At 50.0% G+C, this 18,216-nt stretch overlaps 7 protein-coding genes across 7 annotated transcripts; 2 read left to right on the top strand and 5 right to left on the bottom strand.

The window, feature by feature from the left end:
- Window positions 1–12: 12 nt before the first annotated feature.
- Window positions 13–1,257, bottom strand: ALT_2043 (uncharacterized protein; the record flags this gene model as incomplete). The annotated part of the gene is made up of 2 exons (XM_089599248.1): window positions 13–1,181; window positions 1,239–1,257. The coding sequence occupies 2 exons, from the start codon at window positions 1,255–1,257 to the stop codon at window positions 13–15; spliced, it is 1,188 nt and encodes a 395-aa protein (XP_089456394.1).
- A 1,483-nt stretch (window positions 1,258–2,740) lies between these two features.
- ALT_2042 (pantothenate kinase) lies at window positions 2,741–4,374 on the bottom strand (the record flags this gene model as incomplete). The annotated part of the gene is made up of 4 exons (XM_033557943.2): window positions 2,741–3,053; window positions 3,114–3,618; window positions 3,686–3,968; window positions 4,111–4,374. The coding sequence occupies 4 exons, from the start codon at window positions 4,372–4,374 to the stop codon at window positions 2,741–2,743; spliced, it is 1,365 nt and encodes a 454-aa protein (XP_033413834.2).
- Window positions 4,375–6,337: 1,963 nt separating this feature from the next.
- Window positions 6,338–8,523, top strand: ALT_2041 (DEAD/DEAH box helicase; the record flags this gene model as incomplete). Its single annotated transcript, XM_033557944.2, has 9 exons — window positions 6,338–6,663; window positions 6,718–6,775; window positions 6,830–6,965; window positions 7,027–7,387; window positions 7,439–7,518; window positions 7,571–7,722; window positions 7,776–7,969; window positions 8,023–8,171; window positions 8,225–8,523. The coding sequence occupies 9 exons, from the start codon at window positions 6,338–6,340 to the stop codon at window positions 8,521–8,523; spliced, it is 1,755 nt and encodes a 584-aa protein (XP_033413835.1).
- Window positions 8,524–9,282: 759 nt separating this feature from the next.
- ALT_2040 (polysaccharide deacetylase family protein) lies at window positions 9,283–10,728 on the top strand (the record flags this gene model as incomplete). The annotated part of the gene is made up of 5 exons (XM_089599247.1): window positions 9,283–9,803; window positions 9,864–9,979; window positions 10,031–10,211; window positions 10,260–10,345; window positions 10,397–10,728. 5 exons carry the CDS (start codon window positions 9,283–9,285, stop codon window positions 10,726–10,728), a joined length of 1,236 nt encoding a protein of 411 aa, XP_089456393.1.
- A 361-nt stretch (window positions 10,729–11,089) lies between these two features.
- Window positions 11,090–12,483, bottom strand: ALT_2039 (glycosyltransferase family 31 protein; the record flags this gene model as incomplete). The annotated part of the gene is made up of 2 exons (XM_033557946.2): window positions 11,090–11,407; window positions 11,473–12,483. 2 exons carry the CDS (start codon window positions 12,481–12,483, stop codon window positions 11,090–11,092), a joined length of 1,329 nt encoding a protein of 442 aa, XP_033413837.2.
- An 850-nt stretch (window positions 12,484–13,333) lies between these two features.
- Window positions 13,334–14,566, bottom strand: ALT_2038 (phosphopantothenate--cysteine ligase CAB2; the record flags this gene model as incomplete). Its single annotated transcript, XM_033557947.1, has 1 exon — window positions 13,334–14,566. The coding sequence occupies one exon, from the start codon at window positions 14,564–14,566 to the stop codon at window positions 13,334–13,336; it is 1,233 nt and encodes a 410-aa protein (XP_033413838.1).
- Window positions 14,567–15,379: 813 nt separating this feature from the next.
- On the bottom strand, window positions 15,380–17,550 carry ALT_2037 (autophagy-related protein 29; the record flags this gene model as incomplete). The annotated part of the gene is made up of 7 exons (XM_033557948.2): window positions 15,380–15,495; window positions 15,558–16,253; window positions 16,327–16,383; window positions 16,436–16,632; window positions 16,695–16,704; window positions 16,760–16,835; window positions 17,542–17,550. The coding sequence occupies 7 exons, from the start codon at window positions 17,548–17,550 to the stop codon at window positions 15,380–15,382; spliced, it is 1,161 nt and encodes a 386-aa protein (XP_033413839.2).
- Window positions 17,551–18,216: the final 666 nt, after the last annotated feature.

The raw sequence follows: 18,216 nt of genomic DNA, 5'->3' as shown, positions 1-18,216 counted from the left end.
AAGGTAGCCTCCTCAAGGCTCCAAAACATGATTCACTTCAATGGTAACTGTTCCATCTTCTGTACTCTTGCGGTCCTTGGCGTGTTGGATGAGAAGCTCAAATTCACCCTCGCTGCCGAAAAGAAAATGTTGCGCACGCTCAGACGATATCTGGCACGAAAGGATCTTGACGTCGACGTTTCTGTCGAATAGTCGGAAAAATGTCCGTGCCTTGTCGAAGAGATCTCTCCCAGTCTTGCATTCGTCTAAGGGAAAGGCGCGAATAGCGCCCGACCTGTAGGAGACAAGCTTGAAAGTCACCTTTGCTGTGTTTGCTGCTTTGGCCTGGTTGGTCGCCTTGCGAGTTCTTGTTAGAGAACTAGATGTTTGTTGTTGGAGCTTGGGCCTCTTGGCAATTGGTGTAGTGACGTTTTCCTCCTCCTCCTCTTCCTGCTCCTCTTCGGACGATGATGAAGCGTCGGAAGATTCCTCGGCCGACTTTGTTTCATCAGATGACTCTGAAGCATCCCCAGAGTTCGGATTGCTGGTCGCGACCTCGCGCTTGGGGCGGCTCACCCTCTTCCTCTTTTCCGGCTCCTTCTCTCGTTCCCGCTCTTGTCCCCTGTTCCGTGCGCGCGGCTGAGATGGAGCCGCCGCTGCTGACAGGGGCCTCTTCTTGATACCCTCGCCCTCTCGGTCCAGATCGGGGATTGGGACGGTCCAGATATCTTGAGTGTAGGTGATCTCCTCCAGTTTCGGAGCGAAAACACGAATGGCACAGCATTTGGCCTCGAATCCTTTGGTCACACCCTGCCATGCGATCATGAAAGTTCCGTGCTTCGTCCAGTGCGGCCAACGGCTTCTGACCAGCTTCTGTGGGAAGTCAGGCGAATGCAGCACGAGGACGTAGTATGGGCAGGGAGAGACAATATCGAACCTTGAAAGTTCCAACTCCTTGCCCTCCCGGTCAAAGACCTTCCACTTCCACTTGTGCGGTCCCTTGTGGTTCGCATATGCGCAGGGCGGGGGCTGACGCCCCTTCTCCTTGTGCCATTCCTCAAGTATATCAACGAGGTGGTCGGGCATCGGTCGCTTTGGACCGAATTCCGGTAGAGGCTTGATCTTAATTGTCCGACGAGTGGCCTGCTCATCCGCATCCAAGGCGGATAGTGAAGGTTTCCGCTCGTCCTCGGAGTGAATATCTATTGCGTCCGTAGAGCTAGAATAGCAAGTACAGATATTAGCGCGTCTGGTCTTACGCGTCGGTCTTGCGCGCATACATGCAATGTGATACGTACTGGTCCCCCATGTTTGCGGTGAAGCTCAAAGGGCTTTGTCGGCTGGAGATTTTGGACGAAAATACTGCGCCGCCGGATTGGTGAAGAGAGACAATGAGGTACATCAAGAGAGAGACGAATGTACAAGAAAAATGGATGCACTTGAGAAAAAGGAGAAAGAGTCGCCGGGTTCCGGCATAGAACAAACAAACTTAGGTGACTTGCTTCTACTTCAGGTAGCTGCTCCAACTGAAAGCAGAAGAGAACGCGTCCCGACAAGGTGGCGTGTAAGTGATTGTGCCCAGCTTAGTCCTGCGCAACCTCTCTTATGGAGCTAGGTAGGTCTGTGCCTGACAATTACCCCTAGATACAGTTTAGCTTACCGTCTTGAAGATCAGTGGGAGTTCAAGCCTTGATATCTGATCAAAGTTACTTGACTTGATACCAACAGACCAGTTCTACTGGTTAGTCCACTTGGTCCAATTGGTCTGGTTAGTGGTTAGTTTGGCTAGTCTGGTGCTAACGCCCCAGGGATTCGGCAAGCTACATACCTAATACGTACTACCTACGGAGTATGTAGCCTAGAACCCAGTCTGCTGAAAACTGAATTTGAGAAGTTTCGATTCTGAACAAGACTTTTGCTCTTGCTGAAGAAGACTCATGTTTGATGCTTATACAGTCATCCATTATCTGCCCTTTAAAAAATAGCATCTGCATTAAGTTGATTATGTTGATGCACAACCATTGAGGTGCTACTCATGGCTGACTGTACGGGTTACAGTAAGTTCAGTCCGTCACCTAGTGAGATGTAAGGTACCCTAGGAGCTGCAAGGGGCTTCGGTAGAAGACTGATCATGAAAGAGAAGTGAGACAAATCACAATATCATGCCACACCTATTCAATATGACTGCGATATTAAGTACATACGAAAGAGATCATGGCCAACATGGCACTTGAAACATTCATGACGCAAAAGTCATCTATAAATTAAAATCTAGTAATATCAGCCTCAAAACTGTCAGGTTCACTCTGTGTCATCATGCAGGTATGCTGAAAGTCTATTGCAAAATCAAGCGGCCCAATAAGGATGACAAAGGCAGTAGGTGAGCAGCATAGGTATAACTGTAGTGATAGTGGAAGCAAATGTCTAGGATGAGCCAAAATGTATGGATGCAGACAGGTGAGGAGCAGGTGAGAGGTTCATTTGGTCTCACTTCAACATAATCTCAATGAGACCAGTGGGAAAAAAATATCAGAACACGTGACGCTGAACAAACGCTCACATTGATGGCCAATGAGTATGTCAGAGGATCGAGGAGGGTGTTTCAGTCAACAGGACAGTTTGAACGAGCAGGGTCGGTCGTCAGGGGCTTGCAATGTATGAGTAACTTAGGCGGGAACACGACAACGGACGGGTATCAAAAATGAAATGAGACAAGCAAGTGTTGGTAACCAGATGGGCGTGATGAGATGGGTCCCTCGAGCTACGTCGAGCTCGAACCTGCTTCTTTCTTGGGAACGCCTTCCTTCGCCGCCTGGATCGCGGAGCTTGCGTCATGAATACTATTTCTGCGACCCCAGTTCTCTGGTTGCCTCCTGAGAAATGCGCCAACAGCGCCAAGGTAGCCTTCATGGCGCAGGAAGTAGCCTTGTTTCTCACCCTTGGACCAGAATCGGATGGCATACGACAATGTATTCATCGTCTGGTGATGGCCCCGAATAAACGAGCCTCCAAAGTATATGTGCTTGACCTGGTGCTTCTCAGATTGTAAGTAGGCAATCTGCCCGATGTTGTTACTGAATGTTGTTAGCGCCGATTGTTCATTGGTGGGTCATTGATGGCAAGCAGGAACGTACCTGATAGCATACAGCAAGCTTCGGCTCATGTCTTCATGACGGAACTTGACTTCACCATTCTGTAGCTCAGGGCCGCCATTACAGAGACCTTCCCCATCTTCCGCATGTCGCTCGGCAGCATTTTGTAAACGAAGGACCTTGCCAAATGTACTAGCGATGGCAGTGCTCTTGAGTCCGATCTTGCTATAGTCCATGCCATAGATATCGCCAACTAACATGTCCACCCCACTGTTGTCACCCCGGTCCGCCATGGCCAGCATGTCGTCAAAGTTCCGAGCACCGGTTAGCAACGACATTAGGCCCCAGAATGTGCCACCGCCAAGGTGAGTACCACCCACACGCTCAAATTGCTTTGGGCCAGATACTTTGATCATTGATACTCCTGAACCAATGTTGACTAATAGGTACGGGTAAACATCCGGTCGGGCCTCGGCAAACTGCATCGGCTCGGCTTCGCTGTAGGTAAACACTTCATTGGGGATCTCGGTAATGAAGAAGTCAAGACCTGGGGTAGGAATTAGTTGAGTACTCGCTGCTGACATGCGAAGATTGAGATAATCAGGTAAACTGACCTGTTATGAGGCATTCCATTTCGTCTTCCCGTATGATGTTCACGTTCAGCGTCTCTTTCAGCTTATCGTAGTACTTGTAGGCGCCTCCTCCCGTAGCAACAACACACAGCTCATCTCTAGAGGGGCCATTGAGTCTCTCATGTTCGTCTTTCAATTCCCGGATGAAGTCAATGCACAAATCGATCCGGTGAGTCTCGAAATTGATGAAATTCAGGCGACCGCCGTTGTCAGGCGAGTCCAATTCCCTGGTAAAATATACGAGCTTCGCGAGCGAGCCTCCAATCTAGATATTTTGCAAAAGTAAAAAGGTCAGCGAAACTGCCTTTTCATTTAGATGTATGCGCGTGCTCGACTATTTTTTTTGTTCGAGATTGCGGGGTGATGATTCTGCGGGGAACCGCGGGAAAAAAAAGAGAGGCACTCACATCGACAGCGACATGGCTCACGAGGCCAGTATGATGAGGGAGACGAATATCCTGGCTCTCGTAGTGAACGCCGTCCGTTGACGACGCAGGACTTTTCGACCGAGGCTCTTCGTCGACAATGAAAGCACCTTTGACGTTGATCTTGACAGCTCCAGGGTTGGTGATAGCTCGTTCAAGCCGGCCGGTTCGCTCTGTGAATGAATTGGTCATCCGCCTAGGTGCGACCGCATCCGGGCCGACCGAGTTGGACTTTGGGGAGGACATGGACAAGGTGAAGTCTCAACAACTGTGAGAAAGGGGAGTGATTACAAGCTCAGTGTCATTGTCCGCAGAAGCTCAAAGAACACTGGTGAGCCATTTCGGAGTAAAGGGACGCCGTGATAACCACTACAGCGTATATCTCCTTCTGCCCGCTTTAGGTGGTTGAGGAGTGGAACCAAAGCGTTAGTAGGGTAGTACTTGATGGGGCGGAGCCGCGGAGCATCCCAATCCTTACTTCGGTGGGTGCAACTGCCACCGAGCTCTAGATGGGTATTGTCGGAGAGCTGCTGAATTGGGAATGTCATTTTTGGCCGATCATACGGAGTAAATAGATAGTGATCGATCCGTTAAGGATGTGGTCCTATCCTTCTGCTACTAGTTCAATGACGTCTATCGCCGATTGGTCTTGTTTCGAAGGCCTGAGGCATCAAACCCGACTACCTTATCTACATTCGTGGCTTCTCGGATTGCACATGGGAACTACCACCCCCAATCTAAGCCGGGATACCTCAGTAGATCATAAGCAGCGTGGAAATTGTTCTCAGATTCGATGAGAATTTGATCTGCTTAACGTGCTAACTAGAATACTGTTTCTAGTTGGTCCAATTTTGTTGAAGCAACTAATGGCAGCATCATGTAACTGTATATATTCTTCCCAGGAAATATCCGACGAAGCAGAGATCATAGTCCGTTCAACTTACCAGGAGCTTTTAGCCATGATTTCTTGTCTGGTATATACAAGTCCTATATAAGTCAAAGAATATGTGCAGTGAAGATATTTGGAGCAGCGGAACGAGGGAGAATAACGCCAATTGCTCTCCTCCCAGGACTGAACACCGTATTTGGTTTGCTCCCTCGTTTGCTGGAATACTAGCAGATGCAGACCAGTCATAGGATAAACTCTACGCGTACGAGGAATACAGGCTGTGTTCTCTACTGTATTGAACTGCAGATCGAAATACTGTTTGAAGAGCCAAAGACATGCCAACCCCCGTGTAAACGAAACAGAAGGCTACCTGCATATAGATGCAGGTTAACAACATTTGGCAAGATCATCAGTCGTCCGATTTGATTATCTATTCTCCTCCATCTTCTGCTGTCCTGAGTTCTTCTACGTATCGTACCGGTTGTCAGTGTAGCGCAAAAGACTTTTGGAAGCATCAACCAGCTATGGTGCCTATGAGAGCCTTAATGAGTCTTCTATTCCTCTATTTCCCTATATTCACAGTAGTCCAGGACCACGTATAGCGAGTTGGGCCCGCAGTCTTTGAATGATGTAGAGCTCACTGCGTTGGCTATATTCCTAACTGAGACATTGCTTTCTACAATTTCCTTTGCCTCCTCCAGCTGCTCCAGATCTTACACTCTAGTAGTAGCTTTCTCTTCTTTCAGCTAGCAATGCAGACAATCGCATTCAAACAGACACAGAGCAATTGACAGAAGAAAGAGCCGCATCACCAGGGCGCTTCAGGTTGGGTGACGGGTCCGCTTAGTCGGCGACTCTGCTCTCTACTATTCCGGTAGCTTCTGTAGGTTGTGTTTGTTTTGATTTCTTCCATCTCCCATCCTTCTCTGAGAGAAATTCTATCTCCTTCTTTCCTCCTCATCTCTCCTCTGTGAACAAGCTCATACAGTGCTCTGCCCTCTGCGTGTGGATTGTCATCAGTCTCCTGACCGTCTTCTACCAGTACAGTAAGTGGTTTCTGTTAGATGAGGTTCCTCCGTTGCTTTGTTGCGCTCAACTGTTCTCTCTCTTCATATCTCTCTTATCATCACCCTGTATCATCATTTCCTACTCAGCGTGCATTGCTTCTCTTTCCCTGTGGCCAAGTCCTCTTGTCATATCTCGAGCAAGCATTGAGTCATTGGCCTCTTTGGTTCTGATTTATAGGAATTTCCTGACATCTTTACGCGTTCTAGGCTTCCATACGCCTTCTGACTTCTAAGTATCAATCCGCTTGTCAGAATGGATAACTTCGATGTCACGGACATGAGCAACGCGCTCAAAGAAGTGACCGACGAAAAGACAAACAAAAACGTCGAAGCTTCCAATCTCGCTCGCGAGAAGGGATGGGTTCCACCCGAGCAGTACGACTACGCCAAGTACAACACTGGTCCTGCTGAGAAGCCGGAAGAGGTCACTGAACAAAGTGAAATCCCGGAGTGGGCTGCCAAAGCTGCTAAGTATGAATGGAACGATGAGTTTGGTGATGTCGGTCCTCCCAACAAAGAACTCGAGGATATGTTGTTCCGTAACGAGTTCATCAATCGTGCTGGCCTCAAAATCGGCAAGTCAGTGAATATCCTTCTTTAACCAATGAGAAGTTTCCAGCTGACCCTGCGAAGTCTACAGAAGATCGATGTCATCGCCGAAAGTAGAGAGCGCCCTAACCCAGTCAAGAACGTAAGCTGTTGCCATCCTATGCTATATCCGTACTCAGTATTTGACGACTCCAAGTTTGACGACGCTGGTCTCCATCCTATCATGCGCGAGAACATTCGTCTGTGCAACTATGAGGTCCCCACGCCTATCCAGGCCTACGCCATTCCTGCTGTTCTTACCGGTCATGATCTGATTGCCATTGCCCAGACGGGTGAGTGTGAGAGCTGATACCCCTCATCTAAGACGATTGAATAACAAAATCAACGAGTTAGGTTCTGGTAAAACGGCCGCTTTTCTGATTCCCGTGCTTTCCCAGCTTATGGGCAAGGCAAAAAAGCTAGCAGCCCCCCGTCCTAACTTGGCCAACGGCTTTGATCCTTCGGTCGATGCTGTTCGTGCCGAGCCACTGGTGCTTATCGTTGCGCCAACCAGAGAACTATCCACTCAGATTTTCGACGAGGCTCGTCGTCTATGCTATCGCTCTATGTTGCGCCCCTGTGTCGTTTATGGTGGTGCTCCCGTGCGTGAGCAGCGTGAGGAGCTCCAGAAGGGCTGTGACATTCTCATCGGTACTCCTGGCAGACTGCTGGACTTTATGGACAAGCCTCATGTCCTTTCCCTTCGCCGGGTCAAGTAAGTAATATCCGCTAAATCATTTACTTACAAACTAATTATTTTTGTAAGGTATACCATCATCGATGAAGCCGATGAGCTGCTTCTCTCCGACTGGGAATCCGACTTTACAAAAATCATGTCTGGTGGAGGTATGAAATCACGGTTTATCCCTTTCTGTAATGCCATGCTGACTTCCAGAAGACGTGAACGAGGATGCAGACCATCGTTACATGATGTTCTCTGCAACCTTCAACCGCGAATGTCGTCGTTTGGCCCGCAAATTCCTCGCAGAAGACCATGTTCGTATCCGCATTGGACGTCCCGGCAGCACCCACATAAACGTCGATCAGACCGTAAGTAAATTGGAGGCTCGAACCGAGACGGGAGCATTACTGAAAATGTATAGATCATCTATGCCGAGGATCACCTTAAAAAGCAATGCCTCTACGACCTTCTGCTGGCGATGCCGCCATCGCGGACCTTGATTTTTGTCAACACGAAGACCCAGGCCGATTTCCTGGATGACTTTCTATACAACATGGGTCTTCCGAGCACCTCTATCCATTCCGATCGGACTCAGCGCGAACGTGAGGATGCTCTGTGAGTTCACTTCTCTTTAAGCAAGCGAAAGCTAGTGCTAACCCGTCCAACAGGCGTTCCTTCCGTAGTGCTAGATGCCCTATCATGGTGGCCACTGGCGTCTCGGCTCGTGGACTGGATATCAAGAATGTTATGCACGTTGTCAACTTTGACTTACCTAGTGCCACGCATGGTGGCATCACTGAGTACATTCATCGTATCGGTGAGCACATCAGTCACGTACACTATCTTGGGCTGCCAGCTAACGGTCCACAGGGCGTACTGCACGCATTGGCAACGAAGGCCTTGCAACCTCCTTCTACAATGACAGAAACTCCGATATTGCCCCCGACCTCGTGAAGATCTTGATTGAAACAGGCCAGAAAGTCCCCGATTTTCTTGAGTCCTACAAGCCTGCCGATGAGGTGGTGAAGTTCGACGACGATACAGATGATGAGGCTGACGATGGGGACGACAATGCGAACACCAACAACCCTGATGCCGGAACTGGCTGGGGTGGCATTCCCATGGAATCCTCCAACGACGATGCCCCTGTCTCTACCGGCTGGGAGTGATTTGAAGCAAGAGGTCCACCCTTCCTTGGCCCTCTCTGTCTCTCGATGGAGCTGTCGCGCGGTTGAGCTTGCGCTTGATGGGTGACTGAGACTGGGTAGGAGTCTCTCTGGCCGGATCACTGTCCCTTCACGCTTTGACCAGGCAAGGGGATGGCTGACGCCACTCGATCTCATACCTTCAGTGCGGAGCAGGGTTCTCTGTATTGTAAGGTACATCACTCTTGCTTGCCGTAGTATGGTGGTCCTTCACTGGCAGGCTGTCTTTTTGGACCTTGGCCATACCTCGGAAGTTCAGTGAAGATTATTGACGGATTATCTCCAACTCTGACCTTTGGGGGTACGATGATAAATCTGTTTAGATTTTCGCAGGATCTTCGAGGAGTCTAGGGACCGTTAAAAGGATGGCTAGCTAGTATCTTGTTCGGACAGACCATATTTTGATGAATAATGACTTGACTTATTTCGATATTTGTGATTCAACCTGAGTAGATTGGCCCCAAGTATACCGTATGGTCCCTCCAGTGAGGAAGGGAGCGCAGCTCCCTTTCTGGGGCATAAGGTAGTTGGTTCTTTCCTTTCTCGTAGATGCACACCAACAAGACGCAGTCATTGCAATTCCTCCTGGCCTTCTCTTTCCATCCTCCACAGTCCTAGGATATCGTACTTCTTATCCCCAGTGTCTGTTCGGACTCAGGAACTTCGAGCATCATTATCCTTTGACAAGCGCTCAGTACCTTTAATCCCAGAACATCATCTTCAATGGCCGCGATGGATCTGCAGGGCCATCTCAAATTGGCCGGGCTGATAAGCATAGTCTCCCTAATTAGTCTGGTTATTGCCAGTCCATCCATCACATCTACACAGGACACAAATATTCCTCCATGCCAGCAGCATGCCGAACTACAGTCGAACGACAACACCCGCAACACCAGGAAAGTGTCTCTGCTTAACGGACTAGGCCACGAACCACCGCTGGTCATAGATACTTTCAACGACACATGGCGGAACAATCTCGGATTCTGGCACGGGGCGGGAGAAGGTCTACCCATTGAGTATGGCGATGGTTACGTGCGATTCTTTCCAACAGATCCCGACCACAACTATCACACTCAGCTAGCGGCAGCGGAATGCTTCAGCTTCCTCCCCTACAGCGACCAGTACCTTCATATTGTGTTTTCGGGAACAAACAAGTTCAGCATCTCGCTCAACCAGAACAATGAGGACTGTGACCCTTATCGGAAACCATACCCCGAGACGTGGGATTCAGTGGAGGCGGCCAGGTATACCAGTGGCAATGAGATACACGTGCCTCTTTCACATTTCCACATTGATCAATCCAGAGTCTTGTCGGTATCCTTCAATGGATTCTACTCCAAGGAAAGCTTGACATTATACAAGGTGGAAATTGTGCCGGAGCTTCCAATGGGTCTTCGAGTGCCAAACAGGCTAGCCAACGGTAGGATGGTTCTTAGATGCACAAGGCCCAATTCCTTCGCTTTTGGCATAGACGATGGGCAACCACGCTTCGCCCAAGAGGTCATGGATATCCTGGAGAAGGAGAACATTCTGGTGACTTTCTTCGTTGTCGGAGCCGGACTCCGAGATGAGGAAACCAATTTCACACAAGTGTACCGGGAAATGCTAAGGAGAGGCCATCAAATTGCCCTCCACTCGAATACACATCGAAAGTGAGCTCCCTTGCAAAACCTGTTTACCAGCGCTGACAAGGGTGGAAGGATGGAAGGTTTGCAAGCCATCGAAGACATCGACGATGAGATTATCAGGAACATCCGAGCGTTCGGGAGTTTCCTGGGAGTTGAGTGTAGGTGACCTTGTACGGAGCTTTGGCCTAATCTGTCAACTAAGCCTTCAGCAGCTCGCTACTTCCGGCCACCATTTGGAACCATTGGCTCCAGAACCCGACAACGGCTTGCAGTGTATACCTCCGATCCTCAGATTGTCAACTGGAGTGTGGACATTGAGGACTGGCTCTGGGGCGATACCGAAACTCCGGAGAGACAGCTGGAGGCTTTCTATCGAGATGTGAGGCGCGGGGGCAACCTGGCTGTGATGCATTACCTAAAGCCAAGCACGGTCAAGTACTTCCCACAGGTTATTCGCTTTGTCAAGGCAATGAACTTGACCATCATGCGGATCGACCAGTGCCTTGAGGACCCTAGCAGTCCACCACTGATGGTCGGTTGACCGCAAGATCCAGTCCTTAGTGGTCTGCTGCTCGTATTGATTTGGTAAGGCATGCGGACACACGTCCTGTTTTCGGACACAAACCGACTTTGAAATAGAGATTGTATACAGTTGTGAATGAGGAAACGGAACGAAGAATCAATTCAATGAACAGTATGCCTGTTTAAGGAAATAGTATAGTATAACCTGTTGAACCCAATACTTTCCCACCAGAGACGCCTGCCCAATGTATAATCTGACGCTGTGCAAGATAGCAAAGATAAGAGCTAGCACGAGGAGCTAGGAAATACAGACTCTAGTGATACAGGGATTTCAAGATGATAGGCTCAGCCTTTACCATCTCATCGCCATGTTGTCGGCGTCATAGACCGAAATCCGGCTTCGGACATGAAGGCGCCGACTCCATCATTCTCTCGATCCGCTTCATAACCCAGCCCGATCGCACGGCGGTGTTCCCCACACCAAGCCTAGGCGTCTTGCCGGTGAAACAGGAGCCCGCGCGAAGTGCGAATTGGACACAGGTGGAATCATTGAGACATGTAGACTGGCATTCCTGGAATGTGTTGACGGAGGCGTGTTCCTCGCCGGAAAGATTATCCCAACCGTCGCGGACGTTGGAGAGTTCGGGGTAAATGAGCTCTTTGAAGACGTCTGAGTGTAGAAGGAGGCGCTTGTGCGACTAGGAAAGCCTTTTAGCAGTTGTTCATCTTTATTGAGCGCTGCAATGGCGAGGAGTGATCTTACCTTCCATCGTCGCTGCTCGAATTCCCACAGGTTTCGGATGTCCTGTGAGGAGAGGTGATGGAACGCGACGGCGGGGAAGCACCAAGGTTGGCGGTAGAAGCCCGCTGTGAAGGGATCGAGCTCGCCGATGTTCGAGTTTTGCAGGATAGGCCACGAATACGTTAGTGGGACGCCGGCGTCCAGCAGGACCTTGCCGAGGACGCAGTCGCCGGCCCAGTGCTCGTCGGTGAACATGTCGAGCTCGACGCTGCGGGCGGCGTACTCGTCCACCGCGAGCTGCAGGGCAGGGTGGGAGATAATGAAGCCGGACCCGCCGTGCGCGAAGATGACGTCCGCGATCTGGGTCTCGGTGCCGATGTAGAGCGGCTTCTGGGGGTCGTAGTTCGACAGCCATTCCAGAAGCGTGGGCCAGGCGAAGTAGGTGTCGGCCTCCATGAAGACGTACCACTTTGCGTCATTCTTGTAGCGTAGTGTCTCCCGGACCATGGGGAGGAATTTCCACTTGTCCAGTTTCCAGCCCGGGTTGTTGGGTTTCCCAATGGCCGAGTTGGCCTCGTCGGCGAAATCCTGCGTTCCCAGACCCTTTCTGCCGAGCTTCTGCAGCCGGTTGTAGAGGTCGAAGTCGGGAACAGTGCGTTTCACTTCGGGGTCCATGTTGCGTAAGGCATCGTGTATGCGCACGCCGGCGATTTCTTCCTCGAAGTCGGAGAAGATCACGTAGTTGGGGATGCAGCGCAGGGTGGTCTCGAAGTGCACGGGGACTTTGTCTAGAGCTTCGGTCACGCCGGTCTTCATTACCACCAGGACATCTTCGATGCCGGGAAGAAGGGGGCAGTCGGAATGAGTATCCGGCTTCTGTTTTGGTTGTTGTTGCTGCTGTAAGTTGCTGCGGACGGTTGACAACGGTCGCGGGAGGTTCGGTCTGATCGAAATGAAGTGGTATATAAGGAACAGTCCGAGCACCACAGAAACCAGAGTAATGCGACGACGGTAACGGAGCGGGATGAGCATTCTCGCGAGTCCAGCCAAAGCTGGGAGGGTTGGAAGAGGATAAGTTGTAGCCTCGTGCGGAGGAGATTCAGCTGAGGGGATGAAGCGCGAAACGAAGAGCGCTAGTAAGGACGAGCGCTCAACTTGCCAAAGACACTCTTAACCATCATCGGTCTTCCCTTTAGTATTTTCTCATATCTTCTCTCGAGTTCAGATCTCAGGCTGAGTGATCAATATTGTCGGATCTGTCGCAGGATTTTAGGGAGGAAGCGGAAGGAAGAAAAGGGACGAGGCGGAGCTGGTGACGGAACTCGCACGTTTTCAAACAGCAGCTTCAGAAGGTGCCTAGGTTGAGAAGATGAAGAACAACGTAGTAGCGAGGACGATCAGCCCACCGATAGTAAGAAGATCTAAGCAACCGTCAATGACGCGTATGTGTTGCGCTTCGGCCAGCTGAAACCCCTGGGAAAAACCGTGGGGTCAACGTTAGTTGCTTTTTAAGAATGGCTTAATATCTGCCACGCTGTGAAACTGTCACAAGGCTTGATTGAGGTACAGCCAGTCATCTATCTCTCTTCTTCATTATATCTCACATGCGACCCTGTTGTGCTCCCCTATTATGAATGTACCGTGAACTGTCGTCCGGGCAGACTGTGGAATGTTGACTAGCCAGAGCAACCAGAGCTAATTGCCAAATCTATCGATTGTATGGGACGATGGGGCAGATCGTCGACGCCAAGAATTTGACATGGAGTGACTCTCAATAAGGAGCAATGGTATCAGATTATGAAGTCGACATTGACATTAACAGTTGATCGGGAGGATATCTATGGAATATAAATTGGTTTTGTTGTGGTGACATCTTCAGGTATCATGACTGTTGCTTTGCCTGCTGTTTGGCAATCATGTTTGAATGTAGCTTCACCAGCTCAGGTATGATCAGACTCTCAATCTCCACTCCATCCGCGGTGTTAACACTTGTTGGTTTCTGCTCGTTGCCCTCTCGGGCTTCCCCACTGGGACGGTTCACCGACTCGCCCGCTTTCCTTGCCTCTGCCAGGCCCACCTGATCTTCCGCACCAGAGATGCTCTTGCTACGTCTCGTCTTGGGAACCCGAATCCAGCGCTCGTAGGGAGGATCTGGCGTCACAAAAACGACTTCCCATTTACGTGTGGATAGGAGGTTGCCAATAACCAGATGGTGTGAGTACCGCTTCAGCGCCGTCTGCGCCTTATAGACAAGCAGATTGGGATCCGTTTCCAGCTTGAAGGAGACAACCATACTTCCATCAGGCGCCCAGCCGTCCACCAGTCGATGCAGAAACTTGGGCACCGGGTCCAGACCGATCACGAGTTTCTTGCTGTTCCCTGCCTGGGTTTCCAGGCCACCTGTGTATATTTCCGATCCCGCGACCGAATTTGAATTGTCCAGGTGTGCGGGAAGCTCGGAGGACTGAATCTTGTGCTCTGCCATCCGCTCTCGAGGAATGAAGAAGTCGCTGACGGCCGCGGCTAGGTAGAATAATGCATTGGGTCCTAGTGGTCTCATCAACTTGGCCAGCATTCGCAACTCGAATAAGTACTCCGAAATCGTGGTAAATGGCAGAAGCAACAACAAGTTGTTTTGTTTGGCATAGCGGTATTTCCGCAAAACGTCCCGCATCTGGTCCTGATATTCACTGCGCACCACTATGGGACCATAACCTGGATTTGGAGATTCGGACGAGCTGGACGGTGGCGCCTCATCCATAAAGTCCAAGAAGCAGTTCGTCGAGTGGCTATAATGCCGTGAATATGGTAGCAGACTGAATTGCCGGTGAAGGAAAATCACCGCGTAGCCTTCTTGGAGAAAATACTCGGCGGAAGTTGCACCTCTGGTTCCAGCCGAGAAGTTGTCTATAAATCGCACCGTCTGGTTTTCGAGGGGAACAGTTGTGCCTCCGGACGTAACCAGGACCAGCCGCCTGTTCGCTTCGGTGTGATATTCGATAAACGCTCTGGCAAGGGCTTCATGTTTCGGGAGGTTCTTAGGAGGTGGGTAGTTGTTGAAATAGACCGACTCTTGCTCTGCAGGGGTCATTTCCTCTGTTGTTGCTGCCGCCATTGTCAATGGGCTTGTCTGCGAAACCGCGCCAATTCTCTCAAAGGTTATAGATCGCACGGCACTCTATAGCTAAGAAATCAATCCCGTCTAAGCAGTGCAAAGCAGATCAATTTAACTTCAATTAAGACCCCTAAGACCTCGAGTACGATTCCGGGGCTGATGTTGACTGAGAGAGCTCAACTCGGTACGATGACTCGCAAAGAACGAATACGGTTGGGCGGAGTTAATAAAAAGGAATCAGAGGAAGCCCGAAGTTCTCAAAGGTACCTGTTATCGGCGCTGCATGGATGGGACTCTGTTCCTCAACCAGCAGAGAAATCAGTTAGCCTGAGCGGGTGACCCCAACAGGATACCCCTCCATTAATCCGACATCAAGTGATCAGTAATGTACCTGGTAGACTTCCAATCCTGTCGCCGAAACTTATTATGCGCCAATTTTTAAATCCCTATGACCCGAGCTTCAGAGGACTGTAGGTCAGAAATATGACCTGTTAATTTGCCAGTACTGCAGAACACGGAGATAAATTGTCGGCTCCTCAGCTGCTTGCGCCGAGGCTGATGATGAGGGTTTCGGCTTCTCTTTGTCACCGCCTTTGAAGCACTCCGACTGACGTCAGCTGGTTGCGCATTCACGTGATAGCTCTCGAAAAGATTCAAGCAATGAAGGTAGGGAGCGTTTGTAGAAGTGTTTTGATTCATGATAGGTATCGAGTTAGCATCTAGCGCACATCATGCGGAGCTGGATACAAGCTCATTCAACTAGTATTCCAATCTTGCCCGACAGCATACAATGTCCGACCTGGAGCACTCCGTCTACAGATAGCGGCTTCGTAGCGCTTGACTGATAGTACTCATGCGGCTTGCCATTCCTCCGTGTTGCATGTTACTCATTAGGGCCTCTTCAAGTGCCGACTGTGTGACGCTGGCGTCTGCTCAGGCAATAGTTAGGAGCGAACACTCAAAATTGTAATGGAAATCCGATCGAGCTTACCGTCGAGATCACTGAAACTACTTCCCATGCTAGGTGTATCGCTAGCGTCCTTCCCAGAAGCAATTGATCTCCTAGGACTTGATCGGGCTGGTTCGGCCGTTCTTTGGGGGCCGAAAGCTCCACCTGATTGATGTAAGGCCCGACCACCATCTCCTTGCCGTAAAGGAACAGTCGGCCCGGAGCTAACAGAGCTTGTTGATGACTCTGCTGTGATTGGCTTTCTTGTAATGCTCTCTTGTTCTGTCAAGCGCCTCCGTTGGGCCGCGGCATGCTCTGCTTCCAAACGAAGTGTGGCGTTCAGATCTTGTCGGGAGGGCGCGCGTCGAGCCTCTTCCGACTCACGAGCCAAAGGCAGGAAGGCGGGAGATTCATCTTCGTCTTCTTCGTCATCTCTCAGGCCGGGCCGATGAGTTGAGAGTTTGCCAAAGCGCTTAAACCGTGGCCCTGTCCTGCTGAGCATACCATCGCCATCGGAATCAGACTCCGACTCCGAACTTGAGAGGTCTTCTTCCTCAAGCGTAGGTGATTTTTGTAGCAAGGCCTGCACAGCTTGCTCCTTTCTGTTTATCGAGGGGCGTCGACCATATCCCTCCCATCTAGTGTCTTTTGTGTCAGCTGGTGGCGTTTCGTTTCTAGACATTTCTTTTTGACACTTTATTTGGTTAATGGTGGATGTAGAGCTCGTACGGCGCGGACCTGGCGCTGCGTTCATCAGATGTGCATCAATAATCGGACTGTACTGATGACGAGCAGTAAGGACAAAACTTACTTCGCTGCGGCAATGTATCCTTTGGCTGTGAGACAAGACGAGAGGGTGCACGTTGACCTTGAGCTTATCAACTGTACTGTTCGTGGAACAGGGCTCAGAAAAGATATACCTGCACTGGAAATGCCTTTGGGCTGTTGGCCTCCTAGAGCTGCGCTTCCGGTCATGGAACCAGGAGCTGGAGACGGGGAGGTAGAGTGCGTAGTGCCCACTTTGCGCATTTGGGCGCGGACTTGCGATAGCTGCCGGTCATAAAGCCATGCTGCCTGCTGGAGGAGGAACTGAAGTGTGACATCGAAACTATCCGCTCTGGAAGCGGCCAGTTTGTTAGCACATGTTGATTATGGATGTTTACATTTATGGTGATGTACAGTGCTTTCCCTGTAAGAGAATTAGTATGATAACACTTTTGATGAAGTTGAAAAGGTTGTCTCACAGTCTATATCATCCCCTTTGGCTGGACGTGAGAGGATATCCCAGAGTGCCTGGTCCTTGGCAGCGCTCCATTCCACCTGTGGGAAGTCAGTCGACAGTGAGAGAGTAAGCTTGATCAGCGTCGGCACTTGCAGGAGGAGGGTCCACGAAATCCCCTCTGGGAAATGGAAGACGGATAAAGACAGTGAATCTAGTATCCCCAGCTTGATGATGAAAGGCCATTCTTCTGCGAGTCCGATCCGTATGCAACAAATACAAGGAGTAAACGACAATGATCGGCTTTTAGTTCATGTACGATTGAGCATTCACCGTATTAAGCGGCGATAAGCAGGTTATCTCTTCTTATCAAATAGAATTTAAACGTGATAAGATACTTGGGGATATCTAGGATGACCTTAGTATACGGAGTACCTTAGATGGCGATGGAACAGAAGAGATGACGGAAGTGTTGCCATTCCCGTGCAATCAGGTGCGTTGTAATAGAAGGCTTGGGATGTGCTCGGAGAGCCTTTGGTAGCGGGGAGGGCCAGTCTTGGCTGCGGATCTACGGAGTAATGCTAGTTCCACCGCGTTCGGTGACATGGGCACATGAGCCAACATCAGATTGGGCCTCAGGCAACTACGTGAGCGCTATCTCCCTATTATTCCTCTCTATACCTCTCTACATATTGATAACTGGCAGTTTATCTCATGCAGCCTGGGCTAGGCTAAGGCCTAATTTGGAAATTGTTGCGATTTTTGACAGACGACCATGGCTCCACTTTGCACCGACATTCCTGATACTTGGACCATTTTGATGGGGGATTTCCTGTATCCGCTGGGCCGGAGCATGAGGCATGGCAACGGTTTCTTATGGAAGCCGGTATAAACCGATCAGCTACCTTCCGATGCGCTGTCTCAACTGAAAACTGATCAGGATCTAGGGGTTTCAGCAAACGCTAGAAGGGTGACAGGCTCTGTCTGAATATTCTCTTAGGAAGGGAGCCTGAGCTTTCTGAACATCTTCTTGGAAGAGAGCTGAGCTACTTCGATCTAACGCGCCTTTGGCCAAGGATTGATTATTGGGCTATTACTTAAATGGTTAGTAGGAACTCTCCCACCGATGGTTGGAGAGGCATATATCTCGAGTTCACGACTCTACAACTTTTATATCTAGCCTGGCTTCTTGGGTTAATACCGATGACCTATAAACGTCATAGATTTTTAGAACCTAGACGGGGAGTAAGGAGCAGGGCAGAATATATAGGCAACGGTCTCCATCGTCTATCCTTGTCAGGGGGCAGCATCCTGAGTGGTTTCTCAAGAGCTACGCGCTATCCAACATGGTGGAGCTGACCAAACGCCGAAGCAAAAGCTTGGAGGGATGGATTTACCCGAATTGCGCCAATATATTTGCGCTATCTCATAATCAGCATGATTTTCGTAGAATCTCAATTATTGTACCTAATCTAATCCTGT

The sequence above is a fragment of the Aspergillus lentulus genome, assembly GCF_001445615.1.
Source record: "Aspergillus lentulus DNA, contig: Alt04, strain: IFM 54703, whole genome shotgun sequence".
Taxonomy (NCBI): domain Eukaryota; kingdom Fungi; phylum Ascomycota; class Eurotiomycetes; order Eurotiales; family Aspergillaceae; genus Aspergillus; species Aspergillus lentulus.
Note: the sequence above shows the minus strand (reverse complement) of the source record. Positions and strands in the feature narration are given on the sequence as shown.